At 53.1% G+C, this 20,372-nt stretch overlaps 2 protein-coding genes and 1 long non-coding RNA gene across 49 annotated transcripts in view; 1 reads left to right on the top strand and 2 right to left on the bottom strand.

Annotated features, from left to right (window-relative positions):
• Positions 1 to 6,241, top strand: part of CARS2 (cysteinyl-tRNA synthetase 2, mitochondrial) — a 65,891-nt gene extending 59,650 nt beyond the window's left edge. For 21 of the 28 annotated variants that reach the window (XM_077973994.1, XM_028837307.2, XM_077974000.1 and 18 more), the window contains 5 exons: positions 61 to 199; positions 1,212 to 1,335; positions 2,788 to 2,886; positions 5,135 to 5,341; positions 6,052 to 6,241. In XM_077973994.1, the coding sequence (XP_077830120.1) occupies positions 61 to 199; positions 1,212 to 1,335; positions 2,788 to 2,886; positions 5,135 to 5,341; positions 6,052 to 6,123 (641 nt within the window). In that variant the 3' untranslated portion in view covers positions 6,124 to 6,241. Of the gene's footprint in view, positions 1 to 60; positions 200 to 1,211; positions 1,336 to 2,666; positions 2,887 to 5,134 lie in introns of all 28 variants that reach the window. The other 7 variants (XM_028837303.2, XM_077973993.1, XM_077973992.1 and 4 more) reach the window with 3 other exon arrangements.
• Positions 4,518 to 4,782, bottom strand: LOC144336197 (uncharacterized). Its single transcript, XR_013407758.1, has 2 exons — positions 4,641 to 4,782; positions 4,518 to 4,557 (listed from the first exon to the last, which is right to left on the bottom strand). It is a non-coding gene; the product is annotated as an uncharacterized LOC144336197 (long non-coding RNA).
• The window catches only part of NAXD (NAD(P)HX dehydratase), a 64,615-nt gene continuing 50,410 nt past the window's right edge, over positions 6,168 to 20,372 (bottom strand). For 7 of the 20 annotated variants that reach the window (XR_013407744.1, XR_013407747.1, XR_013407748.1 and 4 more), the window contains 6 exons: positions 13,514 to 13,564; positions 13,333 to 13,437; positions 12,497 to 12,617; positions 10,371 to 10,491; positions 7,705 to 9,306; positions 7,389 to 7,614 (listed from right to left, as the gene is read on the bottom strand). Coding sequence is in view for 8 of the 20 variants with exons in the window: in XM_077974017.1 (XP_077830143.1) it covers positions 9,100 to 9,442; positions 10,371 to 10,491; positions 12,497 to 12,617; positions 13,333 to 13,437; positions 13,514 to 13,564 (741 nt within the window). In the remaining 12 variants the exon portion in view is untranslated. Of the gene's footprint in view, positions 9,443 to 10,370; positions 10,492 to 12,496; positions 12,618 to 13,332; positions 13,438 to 13,513; positions 13,565 to 20,372 lie in introns of all 20 variants that reach the window. The other 13 variants (XM_077974014.1, XM_028837320.2, XM_077974016.1 and 10 more) reach the window with 5 other exon arrangements.

The raw sequence follows: 20,372 nt of genomic DNA, 5'->3' as shown, positions 1-20,372 counted from the left end.
GACGAGGGCAGGGGCACAGCATGGTGGGCACCGCCTCAGGGACCATCTCTTCCTCCTCAGCCATCGACTACAGTGACAGCGCCATGCTCCATGCCCAGCAGCAGCTCCTGGCGCTGGGCTCTTTCCTGGAGGACGCACGTGCCTACATGAAGGGGCAGCTGGCCTGCGGTTCTGTCAGAGAAGTGATGCTGTGGGAGAGGTAAGAGACCCGCCCAGCACGCGGCGTGGCGCCCCTCCTGCGGCCTGCTAGGCGCTGCTGGTGGGCTCCTGAAGGGGAAGAGCGGCCCCAGGAGACAGGGCGCTGGACAGGTTTAGGGTCAGGGACTTTGCGGAGCGGCCCCAGGAGACAGGGCGCTGGACAGGAGGTTTAGGGTCAGGGACTTTGCGGAGCGGCCCCAGGAGACAGGGCGCTGGACAGGTTTAGGGTCAGGGACTTTGCAGAGAGGCCCCAGGAGACAGGGCGCTGGACAGGAGGTTTAGGGTCAGGGGCTCCCGAGACGTCCCAGGGAGACAGGGTACTGGGCAGGAAGTGTGCCTGGGGCCCTCGGGCTCTGAGCCCCCTGCTCAGAGTGGCTTTGGGCTTGGATTCCCTGTGCGAGGAGCAGAGCTGCTCATCCCTCCCGGTCCTGACCGTGAGGAGCCAAAAGCTGTGAAACACACAGGACTGGGCCCACAGCATCGCCTCCACTCCCCACCCACGGGTGTCCTGGGCAGTGCTGCACATTCATCCCAGTGTGCAGAGTCTTCCAGATGGTCTTGGGGACAACCCACCCCTGCCGCTTCAGCAGGGCAGGCTGCCAGTGGCCACGGGAGGCGGAGATCCAGGAGCCCTGGGCCGGGCCTCCCCAACCTCTCTTTGTGAGTGGTCAGCCGTGCTGTCTATCCCCCACTGAGTCTTCCCTGCCACTCCCCTCAGTGTCTATTGATTTTTAAAACCATCATGGAAATGCCCACGTGTATCTTGTGTGTTAAAATACAAGTGTCACAGGTGACTCTGCTCTGGGACTTTTTCCTGGGGTAACATGACAGTTTGCAGTTGATGTTACGTAATTTTCTGCTACTCAGGAACTCACAAGTCTGGGAATATGACCTAGACAGAGTCCCCAAATTAAGAGCCCCCAGCGTGTCTGCCTGGGGAAGGACTGGCACGGGGGCCTCCTGGGGAGGGTGGGGCTCCCTCTGCCGCAACTGTTCCTCTCCTCTTCCCTCAGGCTCGCCAGCACCAGGAGCGCCGTGAAGGAGGCCCTGGCAGATGACTTTGACACACCCAGGGTAGTTGATGCCATCCTGGGCCTTGCGCACCACGGGAACAGACAGCTCAGGGCGGCCTCGAAGGTAGCTCAACGAGCAGGTGGCCTCGCGGTCCCGCTGCCAGGGGCATGGGTCGGGTCCTCTGGTGGGTTTTTCTCATGTCGGCTGGGCGGGCTCTCTGCTGATTTCGCCTCCCGCAGCAGCTTCTGTGGAGGAACTCGTGGAACCCGAGTCTGCGGCTGACACAGGATGGCACCCAGCTCGGGGCTTGACCCTCCCAGGCCTCAGGGCCACCTGGAGAACAAGCTCTCGGGAGCCCCTGAAGCTAAGAAATTATGTGTGCGTGATCCTCAGGGGACACATTTCATGTCCCCACTGCGTCCATGGCACTTTCCCAGAGAGCTTTTGTGGGGAACTTTTAAAGGAAAGACCCATTTACCCCAATGCACTGTTATGCAGTCTGCACCCCAGTGTGACGACCACACCAAGCACCCCGGGGTCTCAGCCTGGACCTGAGAGTCACTGAAAGCGTTTGGGGGGGTGGGACAAAGACCGTGGAGGCGGCGGCAGGCTTTGGTTCCTGCACTTCTCAGGGTTTCCCCTGCCAGGCTCTGGGAGGCGCAGCGTCAGGAGCCCTGTGACCTTTCATGACCTGGGAAGCCGAGGCCATCCGTGCCTCTCCCATCTCTGGAAACACCTGTGAGCTCTGGCCACGTGCTCTGCTAGCTGGGCATCTCTGTGGGGGTCTCCATCCCTGGCTGCCTGCAGTGTTGGGTTTCAGAGCATCAGCAGGTGGGGCAGGGTGCCATGTGCCTGTGCCAGGTGCCTTTGGTCCAAATACTGCAGACGTGTAGGGCTCACCTCTGAGGGGAGCGGGCATTTGAGTCACAGCTGGGTGCAGGAACAGGCTGCCGCACACTGAAGGCAGCCAGGCCAGGCTGGGGCAGGTCCCGGCCAAGCTGCTCCTGCACGGGAGCTCCTCCTCCTCAGCCGTCCGCCCGCACACTGCGGGCACTACCAGGCTGGCCCAGGTCTAGGGCAACAGGGGCCTCTTGTGGCAAGGGGTGGGGACAAGTAAAGAGGCTGGCGCCTGCGCTTTTCCTTCCCAACCTTTGCAATTTTGGGGCACCTGCGAACTAAGGCTAGTGGGGGTCTCTGTGCTTGGTGACTGACGTGAGCCACATGCCAGGATTTCCTTGTTTTCTGAGAAACCCAGCCCAGTGCCCACTCAGCCTCCACCTACCATGCGCCGCCTGCCATACTCCACGGTCATGCTTTACCTGCAAAGCCTCATGGGCTAGTCACCACCCACATGACTGGTGGGTAAAGTGAGGCACAAGAGATTCCTCATGCACCTATAGTTGTATGGTCTGCAGTGAGGTAGCCGATGCCAGAGCTGTGTCCTCCCTCCATAGAAGCCAGGAGAAAGGCCAGACTGGTGACCTGTTGAAGCCTTTGTCTTTTGACGTTGAATTCCATTCGCCCACTGCCATCAAGACCGCTTTTCAGGAGATTCCGCTGCATGGTCTCTTACAGGAACCTGGAGTGCCGAGAAGTCCTGCTGTGTTTGGTGCCATCATCTCTTACTTTGAACAGTTTTTTGAAACTGTTGGAATTTCTCTGGGCAATCAACAGGTAGGTCGTATTATTTTAAATGCTTAATTCTGGAATTTTCTCCATTTTTGTCCTAAAAGGGTAAAGGGACAATAACCCTTTTAACTTGGAATAGATCACGATGATGCCACACTAATTTATTTACCTGTTTAAAAACATGTTATTTTCCTGGAAAAATAAACACACTCAGAGCCAATCCTTATTAATTGGAATTGTGCAGTTCTACTTCTGCAGTTGGCAAACTCTCGTGCGCAGAACCAGAGATGAGTCCCTCTCAGCAGCGGTGTCGCCAGCTCTGCACACACGCTTATGTTGAAAGACTCTCAGAATGTGCAGAAGTCACAGGCACACCGGTCACATTTCTTCCTGACCCATTTGAGGGCAAGTTGGCGGCCTGAGCCCCCTTGCCTGTCGCATGCTTCCTATGGACAGGACAAGCCCCCTGACAGGTACGAGTTGCACCTGCACCTTCCCAGCGAGGCTCACCCTGGCTGCGCAGTGAAGGTGGACATTGCCAGGCTTCTCCACATTCCTCCTCTTCCCTTGTAACTGGAGCATTTTTGCAGAGAGACTTGGATCCTATGAAAATACCCCCTTCCTTACCAGGCTCACCTGGAACTTGATTATTGCATCAGTACGGATTTGAGGTTTCCTGCCTTATTCTTGAAGTCCCCCCCAATCACTTTTTATGAGTATATGGCTGAGGAGGCCCCTTGGAACTGGTGCTGTATCCCTGAACGTCCCTGTCATTCTCTGGACGCCCTTGGAGAATTCTCAGCACAAGGCGCTCTGGCTCTGTTGGGGTGTGGCTTGGCGGCTGCTGCCTGGACGGAGGCTGCCACTCTAGACCAGCTGCCCAGCACCCCAGGGTCCCGCTGCTTGGGACTGGGGCCCGAGCAGGTGTGCTGGAGGCCTGGCTCTGGGCTGGACACGTCTCGCTGGCTCTCAACAGAGAACGATAGTGTCTTTTCCAAGTTTGGCTCATTTATATACCTGTTGATCACCTGGTAGTTTCTCTTTCTGGCAGTCCAGCGTCTGTTGCCAATCACCTAAGAGTCTACTGGTGTGAGATGACCAAGTCTTTGCAATGTACATGTTCATTTTTAGGGTGGCTTTCCAGAGTCTGTATTAAGAAAAGTGGGATCTGGCCAAGCTCTGCCTAGTCCTTGTCAAAGATACCTCATTCACCTTCCTCCGGCCACAAGGGCTAACGTCTGGGCCCACTCTGGGCTCATATTTTTGTAATAACAAAAATCGTCTTTTATCCTGGAAGCACTAACTGAGGGGTGTATGCACTTAAGTAGTTTGACACCAAAGTATAAGGTTGTCTGTCCGTTTATTTATTTATTTATTTATTTATTGAGACTGAGTCTGGCTCTGTCGCCCAGGCTGGAGTGCAGTAGCCGGATCTCAGCTCACTGCAAGCTCCGCCTCCCGGGTTTACGCCATTCTCCTGCCTCAGCCTCCCGAGTAGCTGGGACCACAGGCGCCCGCCACTTCGCCCGGCTAGTTTTTTGTATTTTTTAGTAGAGATGGGGTTTCACCGTGTTAGCCAGGATGGTCTCGATCTCCTGACCTCGTGATCCGCCCGTCTCGGCCTCCCAAAGTGCTGGGATTACAGGCTTGAGCCACCGCGCCCGGCCGTCTGTCCGTTTCTTATTTTACACACATGAATTTAACAAACAGGTACAGCTGCCCCTTCCATACTGCCCCAGGATCCCTTCTCAGTGGGAGGACAGCGCACAGGCCTTCCGCCCCAATCCCGTCCTCAGCACCTGCCCCTTCCACACTGCCCCAGGATCCCTTCTCAGTGGGAGGACAGCGCACAGGCCTTCCGCCCCAATCCCGTCCTCAGCATCTGAGGCTGTGACTCTCAGACCATTTGCCGAAACACATCTGCAAGCGCTCAGCCGCTGCCCCCAGCCTCATCCTCAGGTTGCTCCTGATACCTCGGCCACACTTGTGTGGGGTCTGGAACCCAGGGAGCACTTGTGTTCAGGGCAGGGTGGTGTGCAGCCCCCAGCCCATCCTTCTAACTCCCAAGTGAGCATCAGTCAGCCTTGCTTGGATGACAGATACTCAGAGTTGAGAGTGGAGACTTGCCCAGAGCCCAGCGCTTGCGGGCTATACCCAGCCCTGCCAGGCCCAGAAAGAGGCCCAGCTGTAGGCAATCAGGGAAGCCCAGGGCTGGGTGGGTCTCAGCCCAGAGCCCAACCACCTGGGGTGTCCACAGTCTCCAGGGGATGTAACCGTGCCCTGCCGGCTTCAGTGTGTTTCAGGAGACGGCAGCGAGGCCACCTTGCGTGGTGTGGTGGAGGAGCTGGTGCGGTTCCGGCAGAAGGTCCGGCAGTTTGCGCTGGCCAAGGCCGAGGCCACGGGGGAGGCCCGACGGCAGCAGCTCCTAGAGAGGCAGCCCCTGCTGGAGGCATGCGACACCCTGCGCCAGGACCTGACTGCCCATGGCATCAGCATCAAGGTGAGTGCTGCACCCAGGTCAGGGACATCACCTCAGGAGCTAGGTAGATCAACAGGTATCACACAGACATGGAGCCATCGGAGGCCCAGACATCCCCCGTGACCATGCTTGTTTTTCTTTTTTTTTGAGACAGTTTTACTCTTGTCACCCAGGCTGGAGTGCAATGGCACGAACTCGGCTCACTGCAACCTGTGCCTCCCAGGTTCAAGCGATTCTCCTGCCTCAGCCTCCCGAGTAGCTGGGACTACAGGCGTGCGCCACCATGCCCGGCTAATGTTTTTTAGAGATGGGGTTTTCTCCATGTTGGTCAGGCTGTTCTCAAACTCCTGACCTCAGGTGATCCTCCTGCCTCAGCCTCCCAAAGTGCTGGGATGACAGGTGTGAGCCACCGTACCTGGCCCATGCTTCTTTCTGAGAAACCCATCCCTGTGATAAATGAGGTGGGAGGGCCGTGACGGAGGGGCCAAGTTGGCTGGAGGGGACGCTGAGCACGGGCACGTGGGTCCTGCTCAGCCCCCGCCACCTCCTACAGGTGCTGCACAGCTCCTGGCCTTCTGCTGGAGGCAGTGGGGCCCTTTCTAAGCGCCCGGCCAGCTTTTTAGGACAGGCCGGTGAGGGAACAGGCATCCTGAACCTGGTCACGCTCGTCAGCCCCCTGTGCCACGTGACGTGGTGTCTGCTCAGAGTTGGACCTCACTTTTCTTCTCCAGGACAGAAACAGTACAACGTCCACGTGGGAACTGCTGGATCAAAGGACAAAAGACCAAAAACCAGTGGGCTGAGGATGCAGCACAGCCATGAACCTGCTCACGACAAGACGCACCTGTGCTTTATGTTAAAGGCTTTATGTTAAAGCTTCCTGTCGGGGCTGCTAGATCAGCATTAAAGTAAGGGAACCAACAGTGTCCCTCTGGCATCTGTTAGTAATTAGGCCTAAACATTCACTGCGTTCTGTGGCTACAGACTGTCGACTGAGTGAAGTGGTGTCAAACATTCAGTAGCATCCAGCAGCACATGTGCCTGTGCGTGAGACCCACTGGCCCTGTGCCCAGGGAACAGACAACACAGGAACAGAAGAGCAGGGACCCAGGGAGGCGGCAGGACGCAGCCTGTCTCCTCCTGAGGGAGGGGCTGGGGATGGGTGAGGTGGGTGGGCCACGCAGCAGCACAGTCAGGCAGAGCAGGGACGCCAGGCCATGCTAACTCTGGGAACCCCTCCCCCAGCAAGAACACAATCTTAGTTTGTTTCTGTGGTTACAAAAGTATCACATTCACCATAGAAAAAGTGCAGCTGAGAACCTGTCTGCAGTCCCGCTGCCGTCCTGACAGCTGCAGGCCATCTGGGTCGTCATGGTCTAAGCACAGCAGTGACGGGTCGAGCTGGGCCTGGGAAGGGTGGTTCCGGAGGAGTCCGGGCAGCCAGGCTGACAGCCAGCTGGCGAGGTGTGACAGACAGGATTCCTGAGCGGGAGGTGGTGGCCAGTGCACAGCAGGCTGCCTGGGCTGCAGGTGGCCTCCTAAGCACTCGCCTTTCTGTAGTAAGCCCAGCACCACAGCTGTCAGTGACTCAGCAGGGCGACCCTCTCCACTCTTCCCGCTCGCAGAGCCTGGGCCAGGCCTCTCCCTGTCGCACTGGCATCTCAATCCCACGGGCACAGGCAGCAGCAGGACCTGTGACTGGGGGTACAGCCTTGCTCATCGTTTAACCTGAGGCACAGGTCTCCTGTCTACAGAGAAGAACGCCAGTTCAGAAGTCACTCACCTAGAAAATCGCCCTAGTAAAGCTACCCACATAGAAAAAGTCCCCAGAGGGCTCCTTACAATGAGGCATCTCGACAGAGCTGCTCAGTACTGGGGCACTCTGTCCCCCACAGCCAGGCCACTGCCTCACGGGCTGCCCACCCACCCGCACACACTTCCCCGTTGGCTCTCCTGGTCCAGGGAAGCTCCTGGGAGCCTGTCTGGCTGGAGTGAGTGCATGAAATACGTGGGTTTGAGAAAGAACAGGGAAGCAATGAGCTGATCGTAAAAAGAACCCATTCTCTCCTTTAGGTAAAGGGATGTTTTACTTAGAACAAAAATTTAGTCATAAAAACCATACAAATAGTTCCTGTGACTGCTGAATCCTATTTCCTAAGGAAAGAAGGGGCTGCCCTGGGCTTATCCTTCAAGGCGCTTTATCGAAGCCATCATGGGGGGGAGGCGCTGGCAGTGAGGGCAGTCACAGACAGGCTTGTATACTTTTATCTCCTGGTAGCTCACCATATCCTCACCTAAGAAAGTTGAAAGGTGAGCTTTAGCTGTTTAAGGAAAAAAATACAACGCTCAATTTAAATTAACCAGATCTGTCTTTTAATAGTTACCAGAATCTGGATGTTAATTCCCCAAAGGAAAAATGTCCATAGCACAGTTTTTCTGGAAAAGTTCACATTAGACATGAAGCTTCTTAGGTGTCAGGTTAGTAGTGACAATCTATTTTTTAATCTTCAAAGTTCCTAGTTTTAAAGAAAGTAGAATCCATTTGGGGCGTGCCTACATCGCAGGGTATCACTCAAGAGTCATCATCAGGCCAAAAAGACTCTGAAGGGAACCAGGAGGGTTTGGCCCTTGCAGTGAAAGGCGTTCCAGAAAGTATAAGAGAACACCCTAATGCACGCGTCAGGCACAAAACTGTACCAAGCCCCACTAAGACATGGGACCAGAGAACATGTCAATGTCAGGCCGCGCCAGGAAAACCACCCATACAGACAACAGAAGCTAACCCGAGGTTGACACTGCCATGAAGCGTATTAGCTGAAGTGCAGTTACTACTGTCTTTACTGGACGCAACCATCCCTGAGGACACGGCCGCGCTGCTTCCTAAGCACACAGGACCACGACACTGTCTCTCCCCGGGTCTCCTTAGTGCCATCGCTGCACCAGGCCCAGCATGCCCCAAGTCCTCCAGAGCCTTCTCCTGAGACAGCGCTAGGGGCCATGTCAGATTCCAGGCTGCAGCCCTCCATGGTGCCCGTCCCCGGTCAAGTCTGCTCTGCTGGGGCTGGTGGGTGTCATGGGGACCTCTGTGCAGACATGGACACTGGAGAGCGTGGGAGAGGAGGCATCTAAGCTCCCCGCCCACCCACTCAAGGGTCAGCGTCACTCATGTTTCCTTCTGTTCCCATGGTGCCTCCAAAACGGTTTCCAAACAAAGTGATCACTGATTACCCTGGAGGATGTCAATAAGCCAACCAAATACCAGCAGCCAGATACCACCACGCTAATCACCACTTGAAAAGACGACGAGCTGGAGAACGAAGAGCCCTCTGATGGGCCAGTCAGAGGAGACGCAGTCAGTGCAGTCAGGACTCGGAGACACCCGGGGACCTGTGCCCGGCTCCCTGCCGGAGGAAAGACTAGGGGAGGGAAGCAGGAGAGAAATGAAGGGCGTTGGCAGAGAGAGAAACAAGTAGAAACTTCGCTGATTTGGGAGCACGTTCGAGAAATAAAGAATTCTCTAGCACGTTGAGCTGCTAAAGAATTCTTCATTCTCACGTGATTTTCTTCATTTGTCTTCTCAGTTACTACCACGGAGCTAAGGAGAGTTCAGGAATACTTTGTTTAGTGTCACCATAACATCTCCAACCACGCATTAAGTTTAGCCCAAAACTGCAATATTCCAAATTCTTAAATTCTCAACAGCAACCAATTTATGCTCGAGTTGAAACTCTGGCAAGCACTGTGCGCCTTCAGCACACACGTGGCTCCGGATTTTCCCATCACACACACGCTCTCCCCCGTCCGAGGTGCCTGCTTCCTTCTGGTCTGCGTGGGCTCAGGTTTCGAAGAGCTTGCGGAAGGCGGCCCCCACCTCGGCGATCATGTCGGAGGTGGTGGTGGAGCGACCGTGCTTCTGGAAGGCTTGGTGGTTGCACTGCCTGGTGAGAGAGCAGGCGCCGAATGCAGCCACCAGGAGAGGGCTGGACCTGCGGAGAGGGCGACAGCGGGAGGTGTGGGGAAGTGGGCGCCGTGGTCCGGGGGCCACAGCCACCCTGGGCTCTGGTTTTGATTCCTGTTTCAATCTTGGGACCCCAAATTGTCAATTTCAAGTCTAACATGCCTCTGAGGAGAAAGCAGCTTTATCACAGCGAAAACCACCATTAACCCTCCACTACTCCCTGGCAGGAGGCACACGGGAAGTGTCCATGTCCTCAGAGACGGGGCCAGGGCCCGCGGCGCGCCAGCTGTTCCTGGGGAGAGCCAGGCGGCACATGCTGCTCAGCCCTGTTTGTGCTCTCAGCGCCTGGGTGTGGAGGGCATCTGAGGTCTGAGAACGTGGATTCCTGCTACCAGGGCTCCATCTCCCGGGAGAGGGGTGGAGGGAACCAGAGTGAACCCAGCAGAACGAACGGGAAGACTCCTGCCCTGCCCACGCCCCGACCTCCTCAGCTCTCAAGTTCATGTGGGCACACCTAGTTTGGGGGCTGGTCCCAGACTCTGCCATCCCGGCAGTGAGGACAGACGGGGCCACTGGATGACAGGCCTGCCCACCCTCCAGAAGCCCAGGCCTGCCGCACTCAGCGCCTGCAGCCGCCGCCCTGACGGGCTCACACCAGAGCGACAGAGGCGCCCAGAGGCGTGGGGACTGCTCACATTCATAAAGTCCTAGAGTTCTGCCGTCTCTTAAAGAAAATTCACATCTTTAAGAACAAGTGTCTAAGCCAGCCTTGACCCTGTTTTCTATGTAAACCACTCAGCTTCCTAGAACAGCGTGCTGCTGGGCCTTGATTGCACCTCGGAACTCTCTGGAGCACTCTGAAGACCACCTCTGCCCCGGGCCCCATCCACAGTGAATGAGGGACAGGCCCAGGCCAAGTGTGGGGTGGAAATTCTGCCAAGAGGGTTCGCCTGTGCCCTGAGATCTCTCCAGTGAAGCCTAGAGTTCGTTCTCAGTGTTTCCAGAGCTACTTATTCAACACGTGAGCTACTGAAATAGCTTAGAAAAATCAGACGGCTTCAAAGTAGAATAAATGAAGACATGTGGCCTTACCCATTTGTTTTCTCCGGTCCAGCAAGGAGCGCCCAGTGTACCAGGACACCCAGGGAGCCCGACAGGAGGTCTCCTTGCCCTCCACACCTGCGGCTGCTGCCTTCCTGGCTGCACACAAGCACTGCACAGGGCAGAAGTGAGAGCAGGTGTCAGCATGGCCATGTGGATGAATGTGACAGTAGCCATGCGTGTGGAAGGCCACACGGCAGGCAGAGCCACACCCTCCAGGAGCAGCCGGAGGCTCCACTCACATCCTGCCCGCTACGGCTTTTCCCTGTTTGTTCCAAGGGTTGGAGGCAGCCTCTGTTTTACAAAAGAGGAAATCAAGGCACACAGTGGTGAGGCTGCCCCAGACCCGGCTGTGTAGCACAGCAGGTTGGTGGAGACACCTGCAGCTCAGAACCGCCTCAGACAAGCCCAAGCAGGCGGCTCTGAGCAGGGCGGCACCAGCCTCCAGCTCCTCCTACCGGCTCCTGGAGGACGAGCCCTCGCCTGCAGCCCACACTCCAGAGCGCACCTTAAACCACAGCTCAGTCATAAAGCGCAACACCAAGCAAGGCCTCCACTGGCCTCATAACGTCACCTGTGCCTGTGTATGTGGGAATTCTCTGTTTCTTTGGAAAATGTTTTGAAAACCAGGTGTTACACTGTCTGAACCTGTCAGACCCAAGAGAGCCTTCCAGTGATTAAAAAACCCTCATCTCAAAGGTGTCAAGAGTCCCTCTGAGAACATCTGCCCTGTGTTCCTCGTGCACAGCTGTGTGTGAATGTGTGTGTGAATGTGTGTGAATGTGTGTGTGAATGTGTGTGTGAATGTGTGAATGTGTGTGAATGTGTGTGAATGTGTGTGTGAGTGTGTGTGAATGTGTGTGTGAATGTGTGTGAGTGTGTGAATGTGTGTGTGTGTGTGAATGTGTGTGTGAATGTGTGTGAATGTGTGTGAGTGTGTGTGAATGTGTGTGTGAATGTATGTGTGTGAATGTGTGTGAATGTGTGTGAATGTGTGTGTGAATGTGTGTGTGAATGTGTGTGAATGTGTGTGTGAATGTGTGTGTGAATGTGTGAATGTGTGTGTGAATGTGTGTGAATGTGTGTGTGAATGTGTGTGTGAATGTGTGAATGTGTGTGTGAATGTGTGTGAATGTGTGTGTGAATGTGTGTGTGAATGTGTGTGAATGTGTGTGTGAATGTGTGTGAATGTGTGTGAATGTGTGTGAATGTGTGTGTAAGGACGTGTGCGAGGCTGCGAGCACGACCGTGCGTGTGTGGAAGTGCATGAGTGTACAAGGGCGTGTGTGAGGCTGCGAGCACGACCGTGCATGTGTGGAAGTGCATGAGTGTGCGAGGGCGTGTGTGAGGCTGTGTGAGCACGACTGCATGTGTATGAATAAGTGCATGAGTGTGTGCAAATTGTGCATGTGAACGTGAATGTACAAATGTGGATTGGGCACACCCGCCCACAGATGCCTCAGTGTTCTACCCTGATTTTGGTACCTACTCAGCAGCCTCACAGCTCAACAGGTGAGTACATTCGCTATTCATCATCTCTTCAGGCCTGAATGGAGGGGGGCTTCCATTTTCAGAGCTAACAAGGGCATGGCTCCCCAGATGCCTCGCTGACGCTGGGCCCGGCCTCCGCCCCGCTCTCACTTGGCTCTTGCGGAAGCCTCCCCAGGCTCTGGCTGAGACTCGCCACACTCAGCGCCTGAGATTCCACTACCAGCAGCCCCAGGGCTTTCTGCACTTTCCAGTCACTTTGATAAAAGAAAATGAAATGCAATACAATACAGAATAACTGCAGGGATCATGGATGCCACAGGTGAGACGAAGGTGGCAGCTAGGGAATGCCCTGCTGTTGCACGCACCCTCCCGCCACACTGCCTCTCATAACTGAGGCATGGGAATTCAGCCGGCGGGTAAGGCCCATGGCTTTCACCACGGTCACCTCCCCCGGCAAAACAGTGAGAAGTCAAAACATGGACTCCGGAGAAGGTGTGGGTGACAGCAGGAATCCCTTTGTGCGAATGCGCGTGAACACGTGTGCACGGGAGAGGTCTTCCAGGGCTCGCACTCAGCACGGCCACGCTGACTGACCTGGCACCAGCCCATGCACAGCCGCCACTCACCCTGCTGGCCATTGGAGAGGATGTCGCGCTCTCCTTTCTGGACCACCGTCACATTGCCCAGGGCCTGGCTGAGTCTCAGCACAGATCCATGGCGGTCATCGCTGTCCACAGGGCCTCTGAGCTATGACAACACAGGAAGACACAGAAAAAGCAAAGTCTTCCTCAGACACACGACACACGACGTGACGGATGGCCCTGTCCCGTCCGCCATGAGACGCACGCTCTCGTGCCTAAAGGGATCACCCAGGCACCTGCTAAAGGCCACGTAGGTGGAAGGAAGCCCAGAATGTCGCCTGCAGCGAGTCCTCCGGGCAGACGCCGACACGGTGCCTGCTGCAGTGCCCGTCCTCTACCTGGTCAGAGCAGGCTGAAGGAGGACCGCCCAAGGCTGGGTTCTGAGAGCTTTGTAGGAGTAATACGAATTCCAGTTGTACTGGACGCTAACACTGACGGGACACTCACCGTGTGGGACTCACGGCTTCACACAGGTTTCCTCATCTCATCCTCACAACCCCGTGAAGTAGATGCCATCATCACATTATAGACGAGGCACTCAAGACACAGAAAGTGATCTGTCCACAGTGTGCTGCAGGAGGGGCTGGCTGACCCGAGTCCCTGCCTGTCCCAAGCCCACTACACCATCATTCATCCAATCCAAGAGCACTAATGCGAAGACGGGCCATCCACCGGGAGAGGCACAGCGATTACTTGCAGGTCTGCATCCCTGCAGAGATGTGCCCACAGGGACAGGCTGGGCAGAAGCATGGAGCACGTCCTTCACCCTCTTCAGGACGAATGGGGCTTGCATCCACCCTCCAGGGAGTCCACTGACTCACCACAGCATCATACAGTCTGCTGAACTCCATGTGGTTGGGGGTGAGGACCGCCTTCTGGTAGCCTTGGATGAGGGCTGGCTGCTGAGCGACCAGCCACAGGCCGTCCTGCACAGAACAAGGAGCCGTGCTCACTGCACAGGCCTTCCGGGAGTCCGAGCCAGGAGGAGAGAGGTCAACTCACCGCGTCAATGACGACAGGGATGTCCCTGGCCTTTGATGCTTCCAAAATGCCCTGCCAGAAGAGAAAACCAGGCTGAGTACCACGCCTGCTGCCTCTGCTATGGTGTGGATGGTGTCTCCTGAAAACTCACGGTGAAACTTAATTGCCAATGGAAGGGTCCTGGGAGATGGAGCCTTTAAAAGGTGATGTGGCAGTGCCCTCATGGGTGGGTTTAATGACCTTTAAAAGGGGCATAAAGGGTCTCTCTCCTGCCCTTCTGCCCTCGCCAGGTGGACATCCACCTCCAGAACTACGAGCCAGTAAGCGCCTGTTCATTGTCAGTTACGCAGTCGGTGGCACTGCTATAGCAGCACGAAACAGACTAAGACGCTTTTGCCAACAGCAGTGAAAGAACATTGAGCAGACTCTTAATTAAATGCAACATCAGGTCATCAAACAATAAATGGAAAATAATCAAGTAAATGAATAAAATAGAGAAGCAGAAAGACCCAATGAACTAGCAGAGCCCCTAAATAAGGCAGGACACTGGGAACTCTGAAAGGCAAAGCCCAGTGGAAATGCTATAAACAACAGCTGGGCTCTTAGGCTAACTCATGAAGACACACCCCCCGCCCCAGCAAGGGCTTCCAGTTCTCCAACAGATACTAATCCGCAGCATTCGGAGGCAAGAAATCTGAATTCCTGAGAATTCCCCAAATCATTAGTCATGATGTATTTTTCATATCACTTTACTTACATATTTTAAAGTAGTAAGTGACAATAATAAACAGAATCATTTTTCCCTGATAGGATTACAGTGAAGGTGTCAAAGGTTTTCTATTAAAAAAAAAAAAAATAGATGTATAGATACATACACGTATATGTAATCAATATTTGGTGGCTTTTATTATTATGAACCAATATATTGTGATAAGATTATATGCCGCAGTAGCATGTAAAGTGATCTTGACTTGATAGACACCTGATAGTAGAAAACATTAAGATAGAGAGCATTAAACAAAATACATGCCAAGTCATAATAATTTAAGGTATTGAAAACTAACGTCAGGTATGTGAAATGAAAGTTGAAAGCTGACAAAGCGTTAGCTGCTCGCCTAACGAAGCGCTCGTTCCAGCTTGTTTGTGACGCCCATTCCAGCTGTGGGGAAGCGTATACCTGGCTCTGACACGGGTCGGAGCATTAGCAGTGTGTCCTGAAGCCCGTTCCCAGGAGGTGGGTACCTGAGACTTCCTGAAGCTGATTTCCTTTATTAACAATAAAAATTCTCTGCTTGCCCTGAGTTTGGCTTCACCGGTAAAGCCGGCAGGCTTCTGCTAGTTCAGATTTTAGATCAGCTTCTGATTTCGTGTTGCAGGATTTGGCAACAATCTGACATTTTCATCTGTTTCTGTGTTTTCTTTTAATGTATTCGCAAAGAGTAGTCAAAAGTGAACATTCAAACCCTGGAAAATGCAGTGTTACATGGGTCTCCTAGAAAGATACGCGCATCAGAGCACCCAGCGCAGCAGGGTGTCCCCACCCGTGGGAAAGCAAACCACGGTATGCTAGGGAGAAATCTGGAGGCATCTCTCCAAAACTGAAACGTCCATACTCTTCGATTCAGCAACGGAACTTCTAAAAATTTATCTTCTAACACCCAAAAGAGTGGACAAAATACATAGGTTCAGGACACCACTGATGTTAACACGAAAAAAGCGGAAAACAGTGTGAATGAACTAGTTAAACACACTGCAGTAGATCCGTAGTAAATTCTGATGTAGCTGTTAAAAATAATGAGGAATATCACATACCCTGCCGTGAAAGTCCCCAGGACACACTGTTAATGTGTGTGAAAAGAGCACAGTGTGAGGACCAGGACACACCGTTAATGCGTGTGAAAAGAGCACAGTGTGAGGACCAGGACACACCGTTAATGCGTGTGAAAAGAGCACAGTGTGAGGACCAGGACACACCGTTAATGCGTGTGAAAAGTGCACAGTGTGAGGACCAGGACACACCGTTAATGCGTGTGAAAAGTGCACAGTGTGAGGACCAGGACACACCGTTAATGCGTGTGAAAAGTGCACAGTGTGAGGAGCAGGACACACCGTTAATGCGTGTGAAAAGTGCACAGTGTGAGGAGCAGGACACACCGTTAATGCGTGTGAAAAGTGCACAGTGTGAGGACCAGGACACACCGTTAATGCGTGTGAAAAGTTCACAGTGTGAGGACCAGGACACACCGTTAATGCGTGTGAAAAGTGCACAGTGTGAGGACCAGGACACACTGTTAATGCGTGTGAAAAGAGCACAGTGTGAGGACCAGGACACACCGTTAATGCGTGTGAAAAGTTCACAGTGTGAGGACCAGGACACACCGTTAATGCGTGTGAAAAGTGCACAGTGTGAGGACCAGGACACACTGTTAATGCGTGTGAAAAGAGCACAGTGTGAGGACCAGGACACACTGTTAATGCGTGTGAAAAGAGCACAGTGTGAGGACAGGTGCATTGGTCAAGAGCCTGCGCTCTAGATTCAGACAACGTGGGTTCAAAGTCAGCCCAGGAGCCAGAAGACTTAATGTTGTTAGACATTCCCCAACTGATCTTCCGTTTCAACATCATCCCTACCAAAATCCCAGCTGCCTGCTCCACCAATCAGCAAGCTGATCCAAAACTGGAACGCACAGGGCGCGGGAGAGCCGAAACAACCTTGAAAAGAACGAATGTGGAGGACGCGGGCTTTCTGATGTCCAGGCTTCCTATGCAGCCACAGCAGTCAAGACTGGGCAGCTGCAGGACAGCTATACAGACCAACAGAACAGAAACAAGAGTCCAGAAATAAGCCCTCACATTTAGGGTCAACGGATTCTCAGGTAGGATGACAAGACAAGTCGGGAGGAAAGAAGAGTCTCTCCAACACAGGGTGCTGCAACAATGGGACACCCACAAGCAAAAGCCTGATGCCGCAGCCTTCCTTCTACCACACCATCAGCTCAGCACGCACCACAGAGCTAAATGTAACAGCCAAAACAATAAGGCTCTTAAAATGTAGGAGTAAACCTTGGGTTAGGCATATGCTTCTTAGATAAGACACCAACAGCACAAGGGACAAAAGAAAAAACAGCTAAATTGGACTTCAAAATTAAAAATCTGTGTGTAAACAAAACCATCAAGGAAGTGAAGAGACAACCTACAGAATGAGAGGATATCAGCAAATAGTCTGATAAGGAACCTGTGTCTAGAATGTATATGAAGAACTCCTAAAAGTCAATAATAAAAAGGCAGTGTTCAAAATGGGGAAAGGGTATGAGAACAGACACTTCTCCAAAGAAGATACCCAAAGAGGCCACGCATGGTGGCTCATGCCTGTAATCCCAGCACTTTGGGAGGTTGAGGCGGGCAGACACCTGAGGTCAGGAGTTCAAGACCAGCCTGGCTAACATGGTGAAACCCCATCTCTACTAAAAATACAAAAATTAGCTGGGTGTGATGGTGGGTGCCTGTAGTCCAAGCTACTCGGGAGGCCGAGGCAAAGGAATCACTTGAACCCAGGAGGCAGAGATTGCAGTGAGCCAAGATCATGCCATTGTATTCCAGCCTGGGTGACAGAATGAGAATCTGTCTCAAAAAAAAGAAAACAAAAAAAGATACCCAAACAGCCAATGAGCCCATGCGAAGATGCTCAACAGTATCAGCGGCCAGGAAAACGCAAACCAAACCACAGTGAGGTCACTCCACGCCCACTAGAGTGGCTGCTAATAGACAACAACAGTAACGAGTGCTGGGGACAATGTGGCGAATCAGAGCCTTGCACACTGCTGGAGGGAATGGAAAATAGCGCAGCCGCTATGGGAGACAGTGGCAGGGCCTCAAATTGTGAAACACTGACACCCAGGAGAGTGAAAACACATCCACACAAAAAGTGGAAACCAATTTTCCATAAATTAGTGAACAGATAAAGCAAAGGTGGTGTATCCATGCAATGAAATGTTAGAGGTAGAAAAAGGAATGAAGTACTGATACATGCTACTGCACAGGTAACTCTAAATATAAAATTATGCAGAGTGACGTAACTAGTCACTAAACAGCACACGTTGCGTAATTCCATTCATATGAAATGTCCTAACAGGCGAATCCAGAGAGGCAGACAGCGTACTAGCTGAGTGGCTGCCAGGAACTGGGGAGACTGGGGAGCAGGGAGCAGATGCTAACGGGGATGGGCTGCTTCTGAAGGCAATAAACATATTCTAAGGCTGATCATGGTGATGGTTGCACAACTGTGAATATACTTGAAGCTACCGAACAGTTCACTTTAAATGGGTGAAGGGTATGGTAGGTAAATCATCTAAATAAAGTCGCTTTTAAAAAACCACCTCTGCAATTTCCTTGCTATGAGACCCTGCGGGCGTCTTGAACCCTTGCCAGGACTCAATTTGTCATCAGAAGAATGGGGATATGAATAGAAATCGACCTAATTGGGTTGTTTTCAGGCCTACACCAGATGACGACCTCATTCAGGAATGTCGACGAAGTAGGAAGCCTCTGCTCCGCCCCAGGCACGAGCTGGAAGCTGACGAGGCGGCGGCGGCCCACACTAGATGACCACGGTGAGTGTGTGCGGGAACCCGAAGGCAAGGTCCGGAGTCTGGGCAGCAGGGGCAGCGATGGACGCCCTCACCTCCCACCTTTCACACTTCCGCGCTGCAGAGTGGCTTTCTAAGACACCAGTTTTTAAATTATGAACTAAATTCACAAAGAAAAGAACCTGAAGCAGAGAACTCTGGCTTTTTCACCTTTAATTCATCCGCACCCCCAGGATGCAGAGCTGGACAGGGAGCAGCAGCCGTGCACCGCAGACCCACAGCTTGCAGATGGGACTCCCCACTGACAGCCTCTCCCCGGGGATGACAGAGGGTTCTCCTGCTCCTAAACACGGCCACCTCCTACTTCTCGGTGAGCGGGTGAGACCTTAAAGCTCAAAGTCGGGCTCCGGTGCTAACTCCATGCTGCTTTCCCTGGTCTGTGCAGTGCCAGCCTGCGTCTGCCTGCCTCTCAGATGACTCATTCTGCACTGCTTGGCTCCGTCACTCGCCGCCTTCAAGCCCCGCAGCCTCAGAGACCCCTCCGTTAACTAAGCACTCAAGAGAGTGCCATGAGGATGGTTGGCATTTTCAGGGTGACTGCTGATCTGGGGAACACAGAATGGCCAGGCACTTTCTAAGGGCTTTAAGCACAGTCCCTCACTAATGCCCGGCCTCTGATCCCCATGCAAGCACCACGCCTTGCACATGTGAGCGCCCTGCGGCACCAGGCTGTCTGGCACACTGTGTCTTCCCCCAGGAGCTCTAACAGGGGTCCCCTGGAACTCGAGAAAGGGCCTCAGAGGGCAGTCCCTGAGATGCATCCCCACAGGAGCACAACCCCTAGCAGAGACACACACCAGCCCAGGGAGCATCAGAGGATGCAGGGAACACACAGCTGACAGCCATCCCATGTTTTTCCTGCCCCTGATCCCAGGTGGTATTTATTTACAGCAGACACAAAGTGATCAGAATAATTTTCATCTTTTTGGATTCAGGTGGGCATAAGATGAACTTGAAGAAATAAACAGCAGCATCAATGAAAGTACATGTGCATGCATGTGGACACGGACAAGCTGGCCGTGTCACCTCACAGCCTGATGTCAGCAGAGCATGGCACCAGGGCTGTGCGGGGAGGAGGCTGAGGGAACCCCACGGTCCCCAGCGAGAAGGGGGTGGCCTGGGAGGTACACTCAGGCCTGACCCCAAACATCTGTCAGCTCCTCAATGCTGCTCACCCTCTCCTCACATCAGGCATAAAACATCAGAGCAACTCCACACACACCTGCAGCTGCTCCGTGAGAAGCAGTTGGGCCCGGAGGGAAGCAGATGTCAGCACAGCTTCTCACCACCTTTGCACTGTTTCTCCTCCGTCCCTCAAATCTTATCGCAATCATGCCATGAAGAGGCGCACAGAACACTGTTGCGGGAAGTCAGGGACCCCGAACGGAGGGACCGGCTGAAGCCGCGGCAGAAGAACATAAATTGTGAAGATTTCATGGACATTTATTAGTTCCCCAAATTAATACTTTTGTAGTTTCTTAAACCTGTCTTTACTGTAATCTATGAACATAAATTGTAAAGATTTCATGAACATTTGTCACTTCCCCAATCAATACCCCTGTGATTTCCTATGCCTGTCTTTACTTCAATCTCTTAATCTCGTTTAATCTCTTAATCCTGTCATCTTCTTTGTAAGCTGAAGAGGATGAATGTCGCCTCAGGACCCTGTGATTGTGTCAACTGCAAAAACTGTTTGTAGAGCATGTGTGTTTGAATATGAAATCTGGGCATCTTAAAAAAAGAACAGGCTAACAGCGATGTTCAGGGAACAAGAGAGGTAACTTTGAACTGGCCGCCGGTGAGCCGGACGGAACAGAGCTATATTCCTCCTCTTTCATAAGCAAATAAGAGAAATATCGCTGAATTCTTTTTCTCAGCAAGTAACATCCCTGAGAAAGAGAATGCGCCCTGAAGGTAGGCCTATAGACAGGCCCTTAAATAAGCCCTGGTCTCCTATAGTGCTCCCAGGCTTACTAGGACGGGAAAATTCCCACCTAATAAATTGTGGTCAGACAGGTTGTCTGCTCTCAAACACTGTTTCCTGATAAGATGTTATCAATGACAATGTGTACCTGAAACTTCATTAGCAATTTTAATTTCTCCTCATCCGGTGGTCCTGTGATCTCGCCCTGCCTCCATCTGCTTTGTGATATTTTATTAGCTTGTGAAGTATGTGATCTCTGTGACCCACACCCTATTCGTGCACTCCCTCCCCTTTTTGAAAATCGTTAATA

Source organism: Macaca mulatta, chromosome 17, assembly GCF_049350105.2.
Source record: "Macaca mulatta isolate MMU2019108-1 chromosome 17, T2T-MMU8v2.0, whole genome shotgun sequence".
Classification (NCBI taxonomy): domain Eukaryota; kingdom Metazoa; phylum Chordata; class Mammalia; order Primates; family Cercopithecidae; genus Macaca; species Macaca mulatta.
This window is presented reverse-complemented; position numbering and strand designations above follow the sequence as displayed.